The sequence below is a fragment of the Bubalus kerabau genome, chromosome 3, assembly GCF_029407905.1.
Source record: "Bubalus kerabau isolate K-KA32 ecotype Philippines breed swamp buffalo chromosome 3, PCC_UOA_SB_1v2, whole genome shotgun sequence".
NCBI classification, from domain to species: domain Eukaryota; kingdom Metazoa; phylum Chordata; class Mammalia; order Artiodactyla; family Bovidae; genus Bubalus; species Bubalus kerabau.
In genome coordinates, this window is record NC_073626.1 from 2,353,532 (window position 1) to 2,373,248 (window position 19,717).

The following is a 19,717-nucleotide window of genomic DNA, read 5'->3' on the forward strand; positions in this document are numbered from 1 at the left end:
TTACTCTAATGCTCGCTGCACCAGGGCTTCCCTGGGGGCTCACATGGTGAAGAGTCTGCCGGTTGGAGAAGGAAATGGCAACCCACTCCAGTACTCTTGCCTGAAGAAGCCCTTGGACAGAGGAGCCTGGTGGGCTACAGTCCACTGGGTCGCAGAGTCGGACACGACTGAGCGACTGACACACAAAATGGAGGAGATACTTGCTGGCGCAAGGGTACACTTATCTGTTCTCCCATCTCCTGCAGGAAGCAGGATGGGGCAGACAGCACCTGGCAGGCAGGACGGGTCTCCACCCTGCCCCCCACCCCTTCTGGAAGTCTTAGGGCCTCAGTGCCTGCAACAGTCGGCCTCGGGCAAATAAAAGACAAAGTTGTTGCCTGTAGTGCAGGAAACCTGGGTTCAATCCCTGGACTGAGGAGATCCCCTGGAGAAGGGAATGGCAACCCACTCCAGTATTCCTGCCTGGAGAATTCCACGGATGGAGGAGCCTGGCGGGCTACAAGCCAGGGGGGTTGCAGAGTTGGAGACGACTGAGCGACTAACACTAATTTATTCTATTACTAGGTGAGAATTCTGAATTCTCTGGCTTAGAAAGGATCTTGGAAAGACATCAGTTTCCAAGAGAGATTAATCTGACCCCCAAACCAAGCAGTATGCCCCTGTGGAGAAGGAGGCAAAACAACAACGCCAACCAAGGATGGAAGAAATGCTGCTTGTGGAGTAAAAACACGAAGGACCCTCCGACGTCAACTATCGTTGTCAGGTAGGGGGCCAGCTTTGTCCCGGGCGGGCCTGTTTAGCGATGTTACAGGCGATGTTACCGCGAACCCGATGCCTTAGCGAAAAAATGACTTGAAGTTGTCTCTGGTGTATGTGGTTCAGTGTGAAAACAAGCTCTGCTCTGCATAAAACACACGAGCCGCCTTTTCACCCCCCTGCCGCACCCAGGGTCTGTAGGCATGCTCAGAGGCGGAGCAGGCGTGTGGGATCCCCGTGGGCCACTGCATTCCAGGTCAGGGAGTAGAGACCTAGCAGGGCTGGAGTGGGATCCTTGGGACCCAGCCACTGAGCTGCAGGGCTTTTATGCTGCGCAAGTCAGGAAGCACCAGCCCGCCCCAACACGGCCAGGGACCCAGGGTACAACCCGAGTGGCAGAGCCTTGCCTTTATTCCTAGTTCACCAGATTCCTTCTTTTTCACGTAAGCACATACAGCTATACATTTTTCCACTCAGCACCAATTTTACTATACCCCATAAGTTGTGTTTTTATTAGATTACAAGGACAGTGAAGGCAGCTTTCAGATGTGTTTTTTATAAGAGACCCTCTTAAATGAGAATGAAGACGAGACAATACATGAGGAAGTAACCACTGATTTGGAATATCATGTTCCTGGGAAACAGTCTAATTCTCCGTGTCTTTTCGGCAGATGATAGGGGTGGAATGAAGCTAAGATTCTAACTGACCCTCTGATAGTCCTGCTCCTCTGTGCTCACTCCCCGCTGCCAGGTGGCTGAAAAAGAACATGCGACCCACCGAAGACCTTGCCTCGGTCACGCAGAGGTTGGCGGTGTTCGGGCCGATTGAGTCGGTGACGCTGTGCGGACGGCAGAGCGCCGTGGTGGTTTTCAGACACATGGTCTCGGCCTGCAACGCGGTGAGCGCGTTCCAGAGCAGGGCGCCCGGCAGCATGTTCCAGTGTGCCTGGCAGCAGCAGTTCATGTCGCGAGAGCTGAGGCTGCCCCCAACCAGGAGCCCACACAAGTTCCCCAAGCGCGTTTGACATCATTTGTTTCCCATCAAGGCTCCAGCACAATACAATCACAGCAACTGGTATTTAAGCACTGAAAGAAGGCACGGCGAGCTTTATTCGGCTCGGGGACTGACATGCGGGAGCAGCGGTACAGCGCTTCCCTGGAGGCGCCCGGCTGCCGCGCAGGCCATCAGAGCTTCGCCTTTCTGGACAGGAAGCTTGCGATGGCATTCATGCATTCGTCTGACTGCCACCTCTCCCTCAGGACACTGCTTTCTTCCGCGTTGACCGCGTGCAACTTTTCTTTCTCCCTGTTTCTGATAATCTGCTTGGAAATTCTCATGGCCTGAAAAATCAAAAACCAACAGTTAGCTGAAGAGGTATTCTAAGAGGAGTTGGGATCATTCTAGAATTCTGATGATTGTGTGGCTCAGTTGTTCCTTTGATCCTGTGACACCTTGTAAGGAAGACAGGGCTTCTCGAACGTTCGTGTGTGCACACGTCACCTTGGCAGGGGTGGGGCGGGCCCTGTGACCGCACACTTCTGGCTCCAGGACTGCATTCTGAGCAGCGAGGACATGAGAGTCACTCAGCGGTGGGCACGTGTGGACGCACAAGCGTCCCTGGGAAGCTCACCAATCTGCCTGCTCACCTGGGCTCGAGGCCAGAAGTCCCAGCAGAGGCGGCCAAACAGCCTCGTCAAAGTCATGCCCAGGAAGAACTGCCCCTCTGTTGCCACAGCCCAGAAGTGGAACGGCCATTTGGTAAGTTTCATAAAAAGTCAGTATTTCTAACGTTATTATGGTTACTTTTAATATCAGATTTACATGTGCTCAGAGCAAGCAAAGGTGTCTTGTTTTTTTTTAATTGCCTATTTAAGGCAAATGGTTCTTGCAAGTAAAACAAACAAACAAACAAAAAGGTCCCGAATACTAACATTTGGGGGGAGCTTTGAATATGCTTTCAGCCTGGCCCACACTTCCTTCTGAAAAGTGCTGTCGGGAAAAACTTCAGTAACGAGTCCTTGGGCACATGCTTCCTGGGCTGTTAACTTCTTCCCAAAAAGGAGCATCTCTGCCGCCTGGAATGAAAAGCAAGGTTAGGACGTGACTTCAGTGAAGAAAGGCTCAGTAACTCAGAGTGAGCTGCTCCCAGCAGACACGCAGCCACTTCCTTCGGTCTTTGAGATCGACAGTATTTCTCATTAAGGGAGAAATTGATGGCCCCACAGCAATGCTGTGCAGGCTGTGTGCTGAGACCGCCAGGCTTTCGAGAAGGCTTGTGGAGTTTGTTGCTTCTCTTGTGTGTCTATGTTGGGGAGGTAAGAGCTGGGACCTAGAGCAGAAATGCCAGATATTGGGTCTATGACAAATGGCAGCTATGATTTCCTGTTTTGTACACAATACACAATTACAACAACAAAAAATGAAAACTCATGGTCATAGAGAATGACAACCAGCTTTTAGAAACAGCAACGGTCAAAATTCCCTTCCCTGGAAATTCACACAGTGGTCTGGCTCTGACAGTTTTCTTTACCTGCCCAGGGAGTCAGGTGAGCTCTGATTAACTGGAGGAAGGTGATGAAGACTAACGTTCAGGTTCTAACAGAACTGGGGTCACTGAGTGGGTATCTTTCTCTGTGTTTGCCATTTTTCTTCAAAGACTGTTCCACAGCCAAATGCTCTAAGCCTTCGAGTTGGGTCTGCCCGACTTTTCAAGTTCAAATCTGTGTAACACTTCAGGGAATGTGTCAAAAGAAAGAGATTTAAAAGGGGGCTTCCTCAGTGGCCTGGTGGTTAGGATTCTGGGTTTTCTCTGTTGTGGCCCAGGTTCAATCCCTGCTCGGGAAACTGAGATCCTGCAAGACATGCGGCATGGCCAAAAAAAAAAAACTTCAAAAAATCCACATTTTTTTCCCATGGACATCTGACAGCAACAGGAAGGCTTCATCCCCCTCCTCCCTCAGGTCTCGGAGGCCCACTCCTCCCCCGGGTCTCGGAGGCCCACTCCTCCCCCGGGTCTCAGAGGCCCACTCCTCCCCCAGATCTCGGAGGATGTCTGCCAAGCCTCTCCCATGCCCGGTGCCCCACCCCGTCACGCTCGCTTGGGGTCCTGCACACAGACGGCCGGGCACTGAGGCTTCCGTCGCCGCAGGGACAGGCTGGAGTGGCCACAGGCCCCTGGGTGCCCGCCCTGCCCTGAGCAGGCTGGAGAGAAGGCTGGAGAGGCCAGGGCGGCTCCGGGCGCAGGGGCACCCAGCTCAGCATGACCCGCAGTGTGCAGAGCGGCGAACTGAGTGCCAACCCCCTCCACGCAAGACCCTCCCCACGGCCCGGCTCCTCTCTTTAAAACTCTCGGATCTGTGGGGCAGATCATGTGCTTCTGTGTTGTCCCTATTATCGAGGGAAAGAACAGGGGGTACTGGACACTTGCGGAGTGGACAGACTTACTAACGTTTATTTTTAAGGCTTCCGAGACCTACCTTGCTTGAGCCCATTATCTTGGGGAAAGTGTAAGAGGAACAGCCTTCCGGACTCAGGCCCAGGTGACTGAACGGGGTGTGAAAGGTTGCCTTTTTGGAGAGAAAGAGAGAAAAGAAAGTCATCTTTTCACATGTGATTTCAAAAGCATCACCCTCTGTTTATGTCCTCCTTAGAGCACTGAACTGAAGCGCTTTATCGTATTACACAGGCAGACCTCACTCCACTAAGCTTTTGCTTTACTGTGCTTCACAGACACTGCTTTTTTCTTTTTTTAAAAAATAAATTGAAGGTTTGTGGCACCTCTGTATCAAGCAGGTCTGTCCGTGTCATTTTCCCAACAGTGCTATTTTTAAATTAAAATGTTTTTAAAACATTTAAAAATAGCTCATGGTTTTTTAGACACAATGCTATTTGCACACTCAAAAGACTACACTATAATGCAAATGTAACTTCTCAAAGCACCGGGAAATCAAAACATTCCTTTGACTCACTTTATTGTGATATTTGCTTTATCCCGGTGCTCTTGAAGTGGACCCACAATATCTTCAAAGTGTGCCCATACACACACAAATTGATTCTCTGAACATGCACAGTTGAATGAGTTTTAAACAAATATATACAGTTATGTAGCCACTACCATAGTCAAGATATAGAATATTTCTATTGCCCGTGGTGGTAACGAGCTTGCCTGCAGGAGACATAAGAGACAAAGGCTTGATCCCTGGGTTGGGAAGATCCCCTGGAGAAGAGAATGGCAACCCACTCCAGTGTTCTTGCCTGGAGAATCCTGTGGACAGCGGAGCCTGGCGGGCCACAGTCCACGAGGTCACGGAATCAGCCGCGACTGAGCGCACAGCCTGTTTCCTCGTGCCCTCCCTCAGGCAGCCTGTTCCTCTCATCCCTGAGCCACCACCGATCCGGGCTCTGTTCCTACAGTTTTGCCCTTTCTCACATGTGTATAAATGGAATCATACATCCTATACCCGCTTCTCCTTTTTCGGGCCTCTGTCCTTAGCAAAAGGCTCCTGAGTCTCCACGTTGCTGTCTCATGTACCAGGATTTTGTTCCTTATTTCTGAGCAGTATTCCATTGGATGGGTGTATCAGAATTCATTTTATCCATTCACCAGTTGAAACCACTGTGGCATTTCCAGTATTCTGGATACTGTAAGCTTATGATGAATGTCTGTTTTCAACTCTCCTGGGTAAATACCCAGGCTTGCAATTGCTGGGCTGTGTGGTAAATGTGTGGTTTAACTCTCTAAGAAGTTGCCAGACTATTTTCAGAGCGGCTGCACCATCTAACAATGCCACCAGCAGTATATGTCCCAAATGCTCCAAGTTCCCCCTAAACCTCGTCATCATCAGTCTTTTCAATTTTACCCGTTATCATAGGTGTATCGTGGTGTCTTGGTGTGGTTTTAATCCCTTGGTGGCTCAGCGGTAAAGAATCCACCTACAATGCAGAAGACCTGGGTTCGATCCCTGGGTCGGGAAGATCCCCTGGAGGTGGAGAGGGCAACCCACTCCAGTATCCTTGCCTGGGAAATCCCATGGACACAGGAGCCTGGTGGGCTACAGTCCACGGGGTCACAAAAGCGTCACCCATGACCGAGCAACTAAACAATGACGGCTAATGATGCTGAGCATCTTTTCATGTGTTTATCAGCTATTTAGTGCCTCCTTTGGTGAAGTAACTTGCAATTCTTTGTCCACTGTTTTTAAGTTGGCTTGGTTATCTTTTTATTATTGAGCTGTAAGAGTTTCTTACATGTTCCGTTTACAAATCCTTTTCTTAATGGTGTCTTTCTCATATTTTTAAGAGCCATTTACACTTTCTTTTCTGTGAGCCGTATTATTCCTCTCCAGCTTGCGTTTCTATCTTACGTTGTTGATCCATCACCTCACTGATTCATTTTTAAAACTATACTAGCAAGGTTAGCCTCTATTGTTTTCTCAATTGTCTTGATTTTGCCCCAGAGGTTTTTGATTGGCTTTAAATACCCAAAACTACTTTAACATTGGTTATTTAGGCTGCAGAGTCAGTCAGTTATTCAACTACAATAACTGTGTTTTCTGTGTTTTCCTAGATGTCAGAAATATTTTTGTGTTTCTTGATGAATGAAAAGTTCTTAGGAAATTAACTTATAATTGACAATTCTGTAAACAGCATATTTAGACTTCATTTTTCCATAATCAGACATGTTGAGTTTTTTTTCAATGAATACTGTTAGAAGATAAAAACATATGATGTGCGACACATACAAATCAAAATAATAAAAGTATACATAAAACAGTAATTAAAGTCACCTGCCTTCTCTTTTGCCCCCAAAAGAAAGCCTTTTGGAGAAAATGTGCTGAGAAGGAACATAATCAAAAAACAAAGGAGTCAACCCTGGAAAGCGCCACAAACAGGTCCATGGAAAGCTAAAGCTCTGCAGCATTTACTTACTTTCAAACATTATTATAAGCAACACTGAGCGAACTTCAGAAACAAGAGCAATAGAGGCAGAGACGGTCAGATACTGGCGTCAGGCTGCCTGGTGACCCTGGAGCTTCTTGACCTCTGTGCCATGGTTTTCTCATCTGTGAAATGGGGATGAGAGCCCCTGCCTCACGGGGCCGTTGCTGTGGGTGCTTCCTGAATACGTGTAATGGGCATCAGCAGAGTGTCTCCTGTGGACTGACCACTCAACTATCTACTATTGTTACGACTTCCACCTTTTCATGAGCTCAAAGGGGAAAGGTGCTGTTTGCTGACGGAGACACTAATAGGCAGGCATGACCTACTGCTCGTAATAAAGAATAACTGGTTGTATGGGTTAAATGTTAACCCACATTTAATATGGTATACATTCAAGAAGCCAGGCATGAACAGATCCTGTAAAGTCAATTCCTCTCCACAGCTTCTTTCTTCTGTGTCTTTCTCTGATTTGAAATTGAATCTTGATTTAATTCAGTTGAATGAAATCTTAGCGGTGGTCACTATTTGTCAAATATCTTACTGTGGGCCCAATCTGTCAGCATATATAATACACACACATTTCCCTCTGATTTCAATTTTAATTTAAGTTGTATCGTAAGACGGAGTCTTAGGAATCTTTATCAAGATGATGCTCATGACAATCATTTGGGATCTAGTGGGAGAGTAAGATGCAAATATGACACTATTTAGCTTTCAAGTCCTACAGAAAGAGACCACCAAGTTCAGGTCAGGAACTTCTGCTCTCACCCTGCTCAAAGCAGATCAACGGATGGGTCATTTCACACACAGAATGGGACTGAAGACTGTGAAGTTCTGCCTTTGGGCAGAAAGTTCTACCTACAAAGGTTAGGTGGCCAAGCGTCTAGAATTGCACTTGTTATTTTTATGGGGAAATTATTAATAACTATTAGATCTGACAATATGCCCAATCGGATTGAAAGGAATCCAGTCAACGATGGGAGTAAAGGACCCTTATAAATGGCCCTGTTACTGGAGAAGGTACCTCCAACAAAACCAGGCATCTCTTCAGCAGCAAAAACCAACTGTTCCCTGCAAGGATATGTGTACGTCAGCAAATTTCATTGCCACAAAAGCAAGAGTCACTCTAAGACTCTGATAACCCTAAGAGGTGGTTATTAGTTCTACAGGAGAAGTTCTAGGGTCAAGGTGCTAAGATAAATGTTTATCACATCATCTTTGTTTATAAGGAAAAGAACTAGGCATGCTAGGGTTCCAGTGTCGGGGACTCGTTAAATTAGGTAAGCTAAATAACCCAAGTGTTAGCGCTGCTTATCTCCAAGTGGGGAGAGGAGTGATTTTATTTTTTAAAAATATTTAGCATTTATCTACCTGGCCACAGTGGGTTTAGTGGTGGCACGCAGGCTCTGCACTGTGGCACGAGGGGTCTTTAGCTGTGGCATGCAAACTCTTGGTTGGCACGTGGGGTCCCTGACCAGGGGTGGACCTGGGCCCCCTGCATTGGGAGTGTGGAGTCTTAGCCACTGGACCACTAGGCAAGTCCCAAGGAGTGATTTTTAAATCAATTGTTTTCTTTGTACTTTTCCATATTTTTCAAATTTTTATTTTCTACTATGACATACATTACTACTATAGTAGGAACTGAAGTGAAAATCTATATAATTCAATGGTGAGCATGAGGCAGTAACTTCTCTGAGCTTCGGTTTTCTTATCTGCTAAGCGGAGGGGGAGGGGGGGAGTGAAAGTAGATACTGCCTGAAAGTCCTTTCTTAGTCTAGATTTCTAGATTCCAGGGTTCATTTACACTGAAAAAAAAATTATCAAATAACTCACTTGCATAACCTTCAAAGCTGCTTTTTTTTTTTTACCCATGCTTGCAAGTCTGAGGGTCTCCTGACTATTTTAGAGCAAAGTTGAATCACTCTTGTGTCATAGGATGAGAATAAACAGAACCAAAAGGGCTGGGACAATGTTCATGGCAACACTGGTGTGGAGGAAGATTCAGGTTAATGGTGAAGGAAGAACAAAGCATGTCAAGGCGGACTAAATCTTTGGGGAAAATGTAACTTTCATCCCTTCTAACCCCGACCGCATGCCGTTTACTACCGGCAACGCCAAAGCAGCGTTTGGAGGAGCGTGTCTTCCCCAGCCTGACACCACTCGCTTCTGCCCGCGGACTTACCCGGTCGGTCGCGTAAACGACGTCAAACAGCCCGAGGACGGTGACGGAGATCCCCACGGCCGGACCATTGACCACGGCCACCAGCGGCTTCGGGAAGTCTATGAAACAGTTGACGAAATCCCTGCAGACACGGAAATAGACAAGCGTGCTGAGCTGTTCCCAAGCAGCGTCACCGAGGTACAAGCAGGACCGGGGTCCGGAACGCGCTTCTCTGGGCGGGCTGGAGACGTTTCCACCTCCCGGCACCTCCGCGGCCTGCAGCCCGCGATTCACCCGGGCCCCGTCTGCGGGGCACTGGAGGGGTGCCTGCAGGGACCCCGGGGCCGGCCTCGGTCCACATCCTGCGTCCTGGGCCTTCAGTCAGGGCCGTGAGTCAGCGGCCGACTCGGAGTCAGCACGGGCCGCGGGGTCCCGGCGTGCTGGGCAGCAGAGCGCCGGGCATCAGAAGCGGCTGGGCAGCAGGGCCCGCCTCCAGCCCCCTGGGCGCAGCGGTGCCGGCAGCGAGGCCTCCCCCAGCCCGGGAGACGGCGCTCGGCTCCTCCGCCTCGGTGCGGCGGCGGCGGTGCTGTCGCTGAGTCGTGACCGCCGCTGCCTCGACGCGGAGAACTGAGAGCGCGCCGGGAGCTGGCTGCCGGGCCCTCCCGTGAGGAGCGCTCAGGGGAACGCGAGTCACCGCGAGGAACCAGACGCCCTTTCTGACGGCGGCCTGACGAGTACGCTTGTCGGAAGTCACCGCCGACCACAGGGAACCAGTGTTTCTCTTTTCTGCAAGCTCAGACCCCCGATGAACCGGGCGAGCCCCCGGGTCAGCCGGCCCCTCACCTCAGGAGGGCGGCCCCGCTCCTGGCCATCTCCTCCAGCCCGTCGGCGGGCAGATTCGTGAAGTTGGTCAGGTCGTTCCCGCTGCAGTAGTAGTCCCCGCTGCCTGCGAACACAAGCCATGGGCGCGCCACTCAGGCAGCCGCCGCTCCCGGGCACCTCCTGGGCGCCAGGCTCGGCGCCACGCTCTGCGAGAGCACCGTGCACCCGCGGGGGTGCCCGCCCTCGCTGACGGACCGGTCGGCCAGACGCTGCATTAAGGACACGCTGACAAACGCAGGCAACGCGGCTGGGCCACGAAGGGACGCGAGAGCAGGCGGGGGGGCTCTGATCTCATCCGGGGGCTCGGGGAGGCGGGGGCGGGTACGGGAACAGGGCGGGGGTGTTCTCCGGAGCTGACAGCCCGTGTGAGGCTCTGGGGCGGGTCACCCGGCGCTCGATGGGCCCAGAGAGGCACCATCACAAAGTAACAGATGCCTTCAGCTTGCTCTTCTCAGTCCAAGACAGATAAGTTAGAAGGGAAAGCAGAATTTAGGGAATCTATATGACATGAATTAGAAAGGCAAGTCTAATCGACATAATTATAACTCTACACCTTAATAATCAAGAGTGAATTTACTTTTAATTCTTAAAATTTTTTAAAAATTTAAATATTTATTGTTATTACTTGGCCAGGCTGTGTGGCATATGGGATCTTAGTTTCCCTGACCACGGATCAAATCTGTGTCCCTTGCATAGGGAGCAGGGAGTGACTGGACCACCAAGGATGTCCCTGAAGTTACTTTTTAAGTGTTTGTGGTTGATATAAAAAAATTGGCCATTTTTTTGCTTCTTAATCTTCAAGGTAGAGATTTCAATATATATCTAGTATACACGAAATTTTAACAGATTCTAAAAAAAAAATTAGAAAAACTGATCATCTCTGATTATAAGCCAGGAATTGATAACAGAAATGCAAAACAAACAAAATCCTTTCTGAAAACTGAAGGACCTATTATTACTACGCTTAGATAAAAAGAATAAGTAAGAAACCAAAAGTGAAGGGTATATAGAAAACAACTATAGAGCGAGCATGTGCGCTAAGGCACATCTGACTCTTTGTGACCCTTTGGACTGTATAGGCTCCTCTGTCTATGGAGAGTCTCCAGGCAGGAATACTGGAGTGGGTTGCCATGCCCTCCTCCAGGGGATCTTCCTAACCCAGGGGTCAAACCCACATCTCTTATGTCTCTTGCACTGGCAGGCAGGTTCTTCACCACTAGCGCCGCCTGGGAAGCCCAGAGAACAAGCACTATTTATCAGCACTTAATCTTTCAGTTTTCTTACTTGTAAAATACTAGTAATAATAGGGTCTAATATCATAGGGTTATTGCAAGAAAGCTTAGAAGAGTTAAGAATTAAGAAAGCTACCAAACAAATTAAAATGCTTAGCCCAATGCTCGGCAAACAGGAAGTATGATACAAACGTTAGCCGTTATGACCAGCTATTATGAAACTCAGCAGTTTCACTTTTACAACATGGATATCTTTGCACATTTACTGAAAGATGTATGTCTGAGGATATTCCTTGCAGCACGATTTTAATAGCAAAAGACTAAGTACAATCTGCCTGTTCACTGACAGAGGAATGATGAAATAAATTATGGAGTCCTGAAACTTTCATACTTTGCAGTCCTGCAGAGGAAAACTTAGATGTGCAGGTGCTGACTGAGAACAAATTTTCAGGACAGCAGTTAGGACAGAAAGGTAGGTATAGTGTGTGTGTATTATGTGCTTCCTCTTCTGTTTACAAAAGGAGGGGTAGGGAGAATCACACACACACACAGGCAGTTTCTAGAAGGCTCAAGAAAAGCTGAGGTGTTTTAGGATGCAGGCCTGGGGTTTTAGTTTAGTTATGCGCCGTTTCATAGTCTTCGGGTTTTTAAAAAATGATGCGCCTGCATTGTACATTCAGTTTAAAAAATGTTAACTAAAAAATCAGAAACTGTTCCTCTCCTATAACCAGCCAGTGCTGCCTCTGGACTGTTCCCGTTGCCTTCCTGCTCCTAGGCATACACGAGGGATGCCAGAGCATCTTTGCGTCTTCCCCACTTCACTCTTTCTCATTAGCTGTTAGGTATCTTTCTCCTCACCTCTCTCTCTCTCTTTTCTTTTATTTATTTATTTATTTTTTACTAAAAGTGCTCTGATATTATATATTTTACAAATTTCAATGAAAATTAAAACCACTCCTGGGGATTCCCTGGTGGTCCAGTGGTTAGGACTCTGTACTGACAAGGACAGGAGTTCAGCCCCTGATTGGGGAACTAAGATCCCACAAGCTGCGTGGTGCAGCCAAAACAGAAGAAAAATAAAATAAAATAAAATGACTCCTGCTTCTGCCACGCCAACACGCAGCAGTAGCTCCCGCCTCCCGAGTGCCGGTGTGAGCCCTGCCCTGCACTGCCTCATGTCACTATGACCACTCTGTGGGGTTAGGAAGACACTGTCTTCTCCATTTAGGAAGCAGAATTCACCCGCAAGCAGTAAGTGAAGCTGGGATTTAAACTCAAGTTGATCTGAGTCCAGAACCTTAGCCTTCACCACTACACACATGCAAAGCCCCTACCAAGTTCAATCATCAAGTTCTCATCAGCCCAGGCCCACCAGCATCCATATTTTCCAATAATTATCACAGTGCTGATATAATTGCTAATGTTTTATTTCATAAACATTTTCCTATACGGTGACTCTCTACAGTTACACTTTTTAATGCTTTTGCAATACAGAGTCTACAGGATGTTCTAGCATATGGTTTATTATGGTTATTTAGAGTATTTAGAATGTTTTGGGAGATTCCTGTGTCAAAGTATGTGAGCGTTTTACATATTGTCAAATGCTGTCTTTTTAAAAGGTACCTAACACTTTTTAAAGTCATTTCTGCTGCTGTCAGCAAGGGGCACTTATTCTACCATGACCTTCTCAAAATTCAGTATAGTATAAAAGTTTGCTAATTCAGATAAGCATTAATATAAACTGGTATCTCTCATTTTTATTTGTGTTCTTGCTTATTAATCTGGTTGCATTTTCCTTGTTTCTTTGATGCCAAGACTTTCTCATACAAACTGTCTATTCATTTTACTCACCAATTTATCTAACAGGTTTAGCGCTTTTCTTACCAAATTGTACCTGCTTTTTACATGATAAAGATATCAATCCTATGTCTTACCATATTGTTTATATATTTAAGAATTAGGGTATTTCAGCACTAGAAAAGATGATAGAGCTTATTTTCTCAATTTCTTTTCTAGGAGAACATCCTTCCCGGCCCCCAAACAGAAATCTAACTAAGAAATCCAAGGAAATGTCTTACCTGTTAAAACAGTTATGGCTGACTCATCCCTGCTTGCAGCCTGAAGTGCAGCTATGATGTCATGATACATCTGCGTGAAAGAGGGAAGACGAGGAAAGGAGAAAGCTGAAAATGATCATTCCCACCCAGTGGGTCCTCTCCACGTCGGTCTGCAAGCCCGCTCTTTGCAAAGTGCCAAACGCTTACCTCGGCTGTATTTACAGAACCAAAAAGGATGCTGATACACTAGGGTTTTTGAGTGAAACAGAGGAGACAAGACAAGCAGGACGGACTCCCGGGGCAGACGGTGTTACCTGAGTGGTGAGAGCATTTTTTTTGGCTGGACGGTTCAACCTGATGGTGGTGATGCCGTCTTCGGAGGTCACCACCAGGCTATCGCTTTCCAGTTGCTTCCTGTCTGCTGCAGGGGCCTCTGGGCTGGGGGACTCAGAGGAAGCACTCAGCCTGGACACCAAGTCCACGTAGTTCTGTCGGGCAGCTTCCTAAAGACAGATGATTTCAGCCCAGTTAATGAACAAGCATTTTGAGACACTTCCTGTCCTACTCAGTACACCTGATGGCAATGAAGGTCCTGGTTGGATATAGGGACCTCTATCCCCAGAAGGCTCATCTTTATGTCTTAATAGGGAGAAACACCCACCTCCCTTAGGAGCACAGTAAGTGAAATAAAAGCAGGATGGGAGTCCATGTACCTTGGACAGACTGCCAAGAGCATTCCACGCATCCCATTTGGTCTTATTGATAAAGTCCAGCATACCTGGTTTGGGCACGTTACAAGGTCCTTCAGTGGCCTATGAAAGGAGAGGGGCAATTACTTATCAAACGCACATGCAAACTGGGCCTTAAACAGCTGAGAGCCATACAACGCACACTGGCATGATAGTGCCTTCCCCTCCCAGGCAGCTTCACAAGGCAGAGACTGATCTGAACTCTCCTCTCCCTTGCCCTCTCAAACAGGAGGAAAAAGACTGGAGAGCCAAAATAGGCTATTATGGGTTATCGGTCCCTAAAGTTATAACTGCCTGCATATGAACATAACACAAGATCAGGGTTTGGGGAAATGCTTTCAAAAAACTAATCGTTCGTTAGGTTTGTATCGATGGTTCAAGCAAACAGTCTTTAAAGGAAACTAGCCAACAAACACTTAGAAAACACGGTATATCCTGAAAGCTCATTCAAAGGTACCACTCCCCACCAGTTCCTCCCCAATCTGTGGTGGTGGATGTCCGGTAAGTGAGCAACAGAGCTGCCCCAGAGGGGGGCAGGGGCAGGGGTGGGCACCAGAGCCACTGGCCCTTAGGACACTTAACTGAAGGACATGCAGCTGGGGAGGGGGAGGTGCAGTGAGTGTTTTGAGATTAAAATATATATATGCACTATTCTTTTCAGAAATGGCAACTTAAAACTCCATTTAATAACCATGCTTTTAATTGTCATGATATTTCTAGCTAAAAGAGAAAAGAAGAGAGAGGCTTTGAAAGACAAAGACAGTAAAGGAGGCTAAGATGGTCCAAAGAAAAAGACTTATTTCTCAAGAGTTAGCCATCGGGGATGCTAGAGGCAACACGGGCCGTAAGACTGCCCCCACTTGTGACACATGGGTGTGAGACCAGGGGCTCCTGGAAGTGCTGACTCTGGGCAATGACCCGGAGGATGGCTCACAGGACACACTCTCGTCCTCTCAGTTACCAGTCATTGCAGTGGGGGGGCGGGGGTGGGGGGTGGCAGGGAAAAGACGGGACTCAGATCAGCAAGGGAGGAGCACAGCGGTGGAGTCAGGGAGAGGTGAGTGTGCCCGCCCCCAGCGGCCACTGCGGAGTCAGGACTGTGTACTCTCCCAGTCCCCCAGCTGCCGTGTGACACACACAGCGTCCCGCCACCAGGGAAGCTCATCCAAGCCTCCCTGGTGTTCAGAGTTTTTCCTGGGGCTCCGCCACTTCTGAGTGACTCTCTGTAACTGCAGCCTCCGCTCCAACACTAGCTGGGGGGCCAGTCCCTTCTAAATCCCATCCTTAGACTCTCCAGGCAAAGACTCGGTCTATCCTGCTTGGCATTTCAAGGGCTTAGAAATTACCTCCCAGAAGCCAGGGGCAAGGGTCAGAACCTTGTGGGGCAAGGTTAAATTCTTTAATATACACACTAGTATCAAAGTAAGAGGGGCTCACAGGGATCACAGAGAAAAAGAGGACACAGGAGCCCAGAGGGTCTGACTTTCTGGATAGTTTTCAGACACTGTAACTGAAAACTCAAGTTTTGAAATGTTTTTATAAAGATTTTCAAATATATGTAAGAGTAGAATATTATAATGAACTCCCAATACTCAGCCCACAAATTCAATTAACTCTCATTTTTGCTATATTTGCTTCAACCATCCTTTTCCGTTTATGCTTAATTTTTTTAGAGAATGGCAAACACCACACCATTTTTGCACTCCATGTACTTAGTATGCACTCCTAAAAAAAAAAAAAAATCAATTTTTCTTATATAACCATGATGCTATTAAGAATAGTTCCTAGGTGTCATCTCATACTCAATCCCTATTCAAATCCCAACTGTCTCAAGGCCACTCTGACGGCTGGCTGTGCCTTGTTGTTTTGGTGGTTGTATCTTTGAGCCTCTTTTACTCCACAGTGAGCCTAAGGAGTGACTATTTGCCTTAACAGTGCTCTGAAATCTTATCCAATAAACTCTCACACACACACTCTTTAGAGGAAAGGCAGCAATGCACTCAGGCTGTCTTCTCAGAGCAACAGACAGCGTGTCTATCTGAGGACCCCTGTGCTCAAGATGCTTCTCTCTCACACCTGCGGCGCTCACCTGCTTGTAGAGCGCGTAGAGTTTCAGCTTCACTTCATTGCCCGGATCCTCCTTCAGGAACTTCACCTGGCTCACCGCGTTATTAAAGTCCTTCTGGCTGGCTTGCATGGCGGGGCTGCCCATGTGTAACCCAAGGGCTGGGACCTGCAGGGGGCTGCAAACCGGCAGGCGGGTTCCTAACTGTTTCCAACTCCTCCACGCCGAAATGCTACGTTTCTCCAGCAATATTTGCCTTGCACTTGCCTCAGCCAGTGATTAGTGGTTTCCAAACTGGTCCCTGGATAAGAAATCCAGACAGAAGCTAACTTCGGTAACGAAGGCCCTCAGAGATAAAAGCAGCCAGAAGCCAGGGAGCCCAGTAACATTGTCAGAGGCAGGAAGTAAATAAGAGGCCTGGGAGGAGGCGGGGGGCAGGAGCGCCAGGCAGGGTCTGAGAGCTGCCAAGCCTCTTGTGCAACTGAAGTTGTTTTAACCCACTTGATGATGGCAAAGAGCAAAAAAATGTTCTTTTTAGAAGCACAGTTGTTTTATGAGGGACCTCCCTGGTGGTCCCATGGCTAAGATGCTGTGCTCCCAGTGGAGGGAGCCTGGGTCTGATCCCTAGTCAGGGAACTAGATCCCACCGGCTGCAAGAGCCGGTACAGCTAAAAACAAACAGACAAAACCGCTGAAGCAACTGCGGGGAAGGGACATTCAGACTGTAAATGCCGAGTGCGTGGGGATGATCTGAGAGTTTCAGCCTGGGTAAAGCTCCCCTCTGCTGATCTAAATAACTCTCCAAGACCTTGGGGCACTCGTTCCTGCCATGGTGAAGGGGACTCTTATCAGCAGTGGCAAAAGCTAAACGTGGAATCCGCCTGTCTGGCCACCCAGGCAAACTCCTCCAGCATCGAGACTTTTATTTTGAGACTGGCAGCTGGCCATTATCTCTTGGAAAAGTGAAAGTTGCTCAGTCATGTTTGACTCTGCGACCCCATGGACTATACAGTCCATGGAATTCTTCAGGCCACAATACTGAAGTGGGTAGCCTTTCCCTTCTCCAGGGGGTCTTCCCAACCCACGGATTGAACCCAGGTCTTCTGCATTGTAGGTGGATTATTTTACCAGCTGAGCCAGCCACAAGGGAAGCCCAGCTCTTGGATGGCAAAGTCAAAACTCTTTCCTGGCTTATTAAGAGACACTATCCTGTATACTTCTGGCTTGTGAAATGATTATAATTCCCGCCACGAACCCATGTCAAATAAAACACTTGACAAGACAATCTCAACCTCTGAGCATAACGGCAACCCACTCCAGTATTATTGCCCAGAGAACCCCATGGACAGAGGAGCCTAGAGGGCCACAACCGATGGGGTCGCAAAGAGTCGGACACGACTGAGTGCACATGCATCCCACAGACAAAATAAGGACACCGAGACCACGGGGGTGAAGTATACAGGAAGAACTCAGCGTCCCAAGATCCAGAAACAGCCTCTGCAGCTGACCCTGCGTCCCTCTAGAACCAAGTTTCCTTACCGACTTCCTGAGTCGTCCTTATGCCCCAAATTCCGTCCCCTTTCTCGTCCCCTCTGACCTCAATGCTGGGCAAACTGAGCACTATGAAACCAGTCAGACGACTATAACTGCTGCTGCCGATACTATCGTTCTTGCACTAAAACTGCCGTTCTAAACAGCCCTTGAAACATGCAAACTCAGGCTATTTCTCCAGAGCAGCATAAGCCCACAGACCTCCAAGCCATGGACCACCTGGCCACAGAGTCATAAACCAGAGACATCCAATGATTACTGTCAACAGAGGATAATTAACTTCAGCTTCTCTGCTCTCCTCCCTTCCCCCCAAAAAACCCCTGAGGGGGTTTCTGCGGCTCCTTCTCCCACCCCCTTGGAGTCCTGCAATAAATCCCTACTTTGCTGCCAGCTCCTGCTGCTGGAACTTGATCTTCTGCTCCAAGGGCACAAGAGCCTTTTGCTCAATGATGTAGTCACTGATTAACAAAGTATAAACTTTTATCAGGTCAATGCCTAACTCTGCTCAGCAAACACCTGAGTTAGGGTTAGGGTTAGGGTATAACAGGAGGGGAGAAGGAAGGTAGGTTTTCAGAAGGAAAACTGGTTGGTGTTGCAGATAGCGCTTCTTTCTTAAGAGAGGTGGAGGACCTACCTGGGGGAATCTACTTGGCCTGGATGCTAGGCTGTGACGCTCACTGAGCAGACACGCTCAGTCCTCACCTCCAGCAGTCTAAAGAGCCAGCAGCAGAGTGGGGACAGCAAGCGTGGCTAGCTAAGTCCTTTTTAAGCACACACTGTAAGCAGAGGGAAGGGAAAAGCATCACAGCACAGCAGTGAGGTCACAAACAAACAATGGATGTTTACAGCGATGACTCGCATCCAAGATGATTAAAGTAAGTTATGAAAAAAATCCCAAACATAACAAATGTATCACCTCCTCTGCAATAATGTAATTTTCAAAGACTGAGACCAAACTTTGAATTAATGCCATTCAGTAAAATTAGCCTTCTGGTTTTACATTAGGTTTCCCTGGTGCCTCAGTGGTAAAGAATCTGCCTGCAATGCGGGAGACCCAGGTTTGATCCCTGGGTGGGGAGGATCCCCTGGAGGAGGAAATGGCAAACCACTCCAGTATTCTTGCCTGGAGAATCCAAGGACAGAGAGCCTGGAGGGCTATAATCCACTGGGTCACAAAAGACTTAGCGACTAAAGGACACATTTTATATTAAATAACTGAATCATTTTTTTCCCCCTAAAAAGGAAAAACTCTGAATCCTACACGAATCTGGCAGCTGGCAAGTTTCAAGTAGAAAACGAACGGAAAATTTTAAATGTCCATAAAGGCCGAAATGTGCATTTTTTCCCCACAAAATACGATACAAACGTATTTATTTTAAAATCGAGTTTTAAAAACAATTAAAAGCACGACCGTTTAATACATAAACCGGGAACGTGCCTCTCCACGTAGGCGGATAGCGCGTCCCGCGGTCTCCCCGTCGCCTGTGCGCCCCAGGTCCGGCCTCACGTGGGCCGCCGGGCGCCCCACCAGGAGTCACCCGGAGGACGTCCTCCGCAAAGCACCCAGGTCAGCGGGGCGCTCCTCTGGAAGGCCCGACCCGGCAGGCCGCGCACACGGCGCCCCACCCGCCCGGCGCGGCGCCTCCGAGCCCGGCACCGGCCGGCGGGGCGGGACCGGGCTTGGCGGGCCAGACCTCCTTCGGGCCCCGAGGACAGCGAGCTCTAGGCGGCCGCCTGACGTCACGCTCCCCGGCCAGCCCGCGCGGCCCGCTGCGGCAGGAGGCGGAGACAGGCAGCGAGCTCCCGCAAGGACGCGGCGTCCCAGGGCCCGGCTCAGCACGTACCTGCGGAGAAGCCCGGAGCACCAGCGCCTGGCAAACCTGCCTGCCAACCCCGCCATGGCCCCCCGAGTATAAGAGCGGGACTGCCTGGCAGGGCGCCGGGCGTGACACCATAGGTACAAGCGAGGGCCGGGGGCGGGCCGGGGCTCGGGGGCGGGGCAGGGGCGGGGCCTCAAGCCATAGGTAGAAATGGGGCCGGGGGCGGGGCCGGGGCCGGGGACGGAGCCTGACGCCATAGGTAGAAGTGGAGGCTGGGGGCGGGGCCGTAGAGGAGCGGGGCCGGGGTATCTGACACCATAGGTAGAAGTCGAGGCCGGGGGCGGGGTCGGGGTCAGGGCGAGGAAGGGGGCGGGGCCTTAAGCCATAGGTAGAAGTAGAGGCAGGGGGCGGGGACGGGGCGGAGACGGGGGACGGGGCGGGGCTTGACGCGAAGTCGTTCAGTCAAGTCGGACTCTCTGCGACCTCGTGAACCGCACCACGCC

At 49.1% G+C, this 19,717-nt stretch overlaps 2 protein-coding genes across 6 annotated transcripts; one reads left to right on the plus strand and one right to left on the minus strand.

The window, feature by feature from the left end:
• Positions 1–1,220: 1,220 nt before the first annotated feature.
• Positions 1,221–19,382, minus strand: ECI2 (enoyl-CoA delta isomerase 2). Of its 5 annotated transcripts, none has more exons than XM_055570501.1 (11): positions 19,239–19,373; positions 18,029–18,170; positions 15,868–16,021; positions 13,743–13,841; positions 13,344–13,532; positions 13,051–13,120; positions 9,702–9,804; positions 8,880–9,000; positions 4,234–4,323; positions 2,689–2,832; positions 1,221–2,097 (listed from the first exon to the last, which is right to left on the minus strand). In XM_055570501.1, exons 3-11 carry the CDS (start codon positions 15,988–15,990, stop codon positions 1,942–1,944), a joined length of 1,095 nt encoding a protein of 364 aa, XP_055426476.1. In that variant the 5' UTR covers positions 15,991–16,021; positions 18,029–18,170; positions 19,239–19,373; the 3' UTR covers positions 1,221–1,941. The 5 variants fall into 5 exon arrangements, with proteins under 5 accessions (XP_055426476.1, XP_055426473.1, XP_055426472.1 ...); XM_055570498.1 differs by having other exon boundaries at positions 15,868–16,144; XM_055570497.1 differs by lacking the exon at positions 18,029–18,170 and having other exon boundaries at positions 19,239–19,382.
• On the plus strand, positions 1,524–1,781 carry LOC129645388 (testis expressed protein 56-like). The gene has a single exon (XM_055570502.1). It carries the CDS (start codon positions 1,524–1,526, stop codon positions 1,779–1,781), a length of 258 nt encoding a protein of 85 aa, XP_055426477.1.
• Positions 19,383–19,717: the final 335 nt, after the last annotated feature.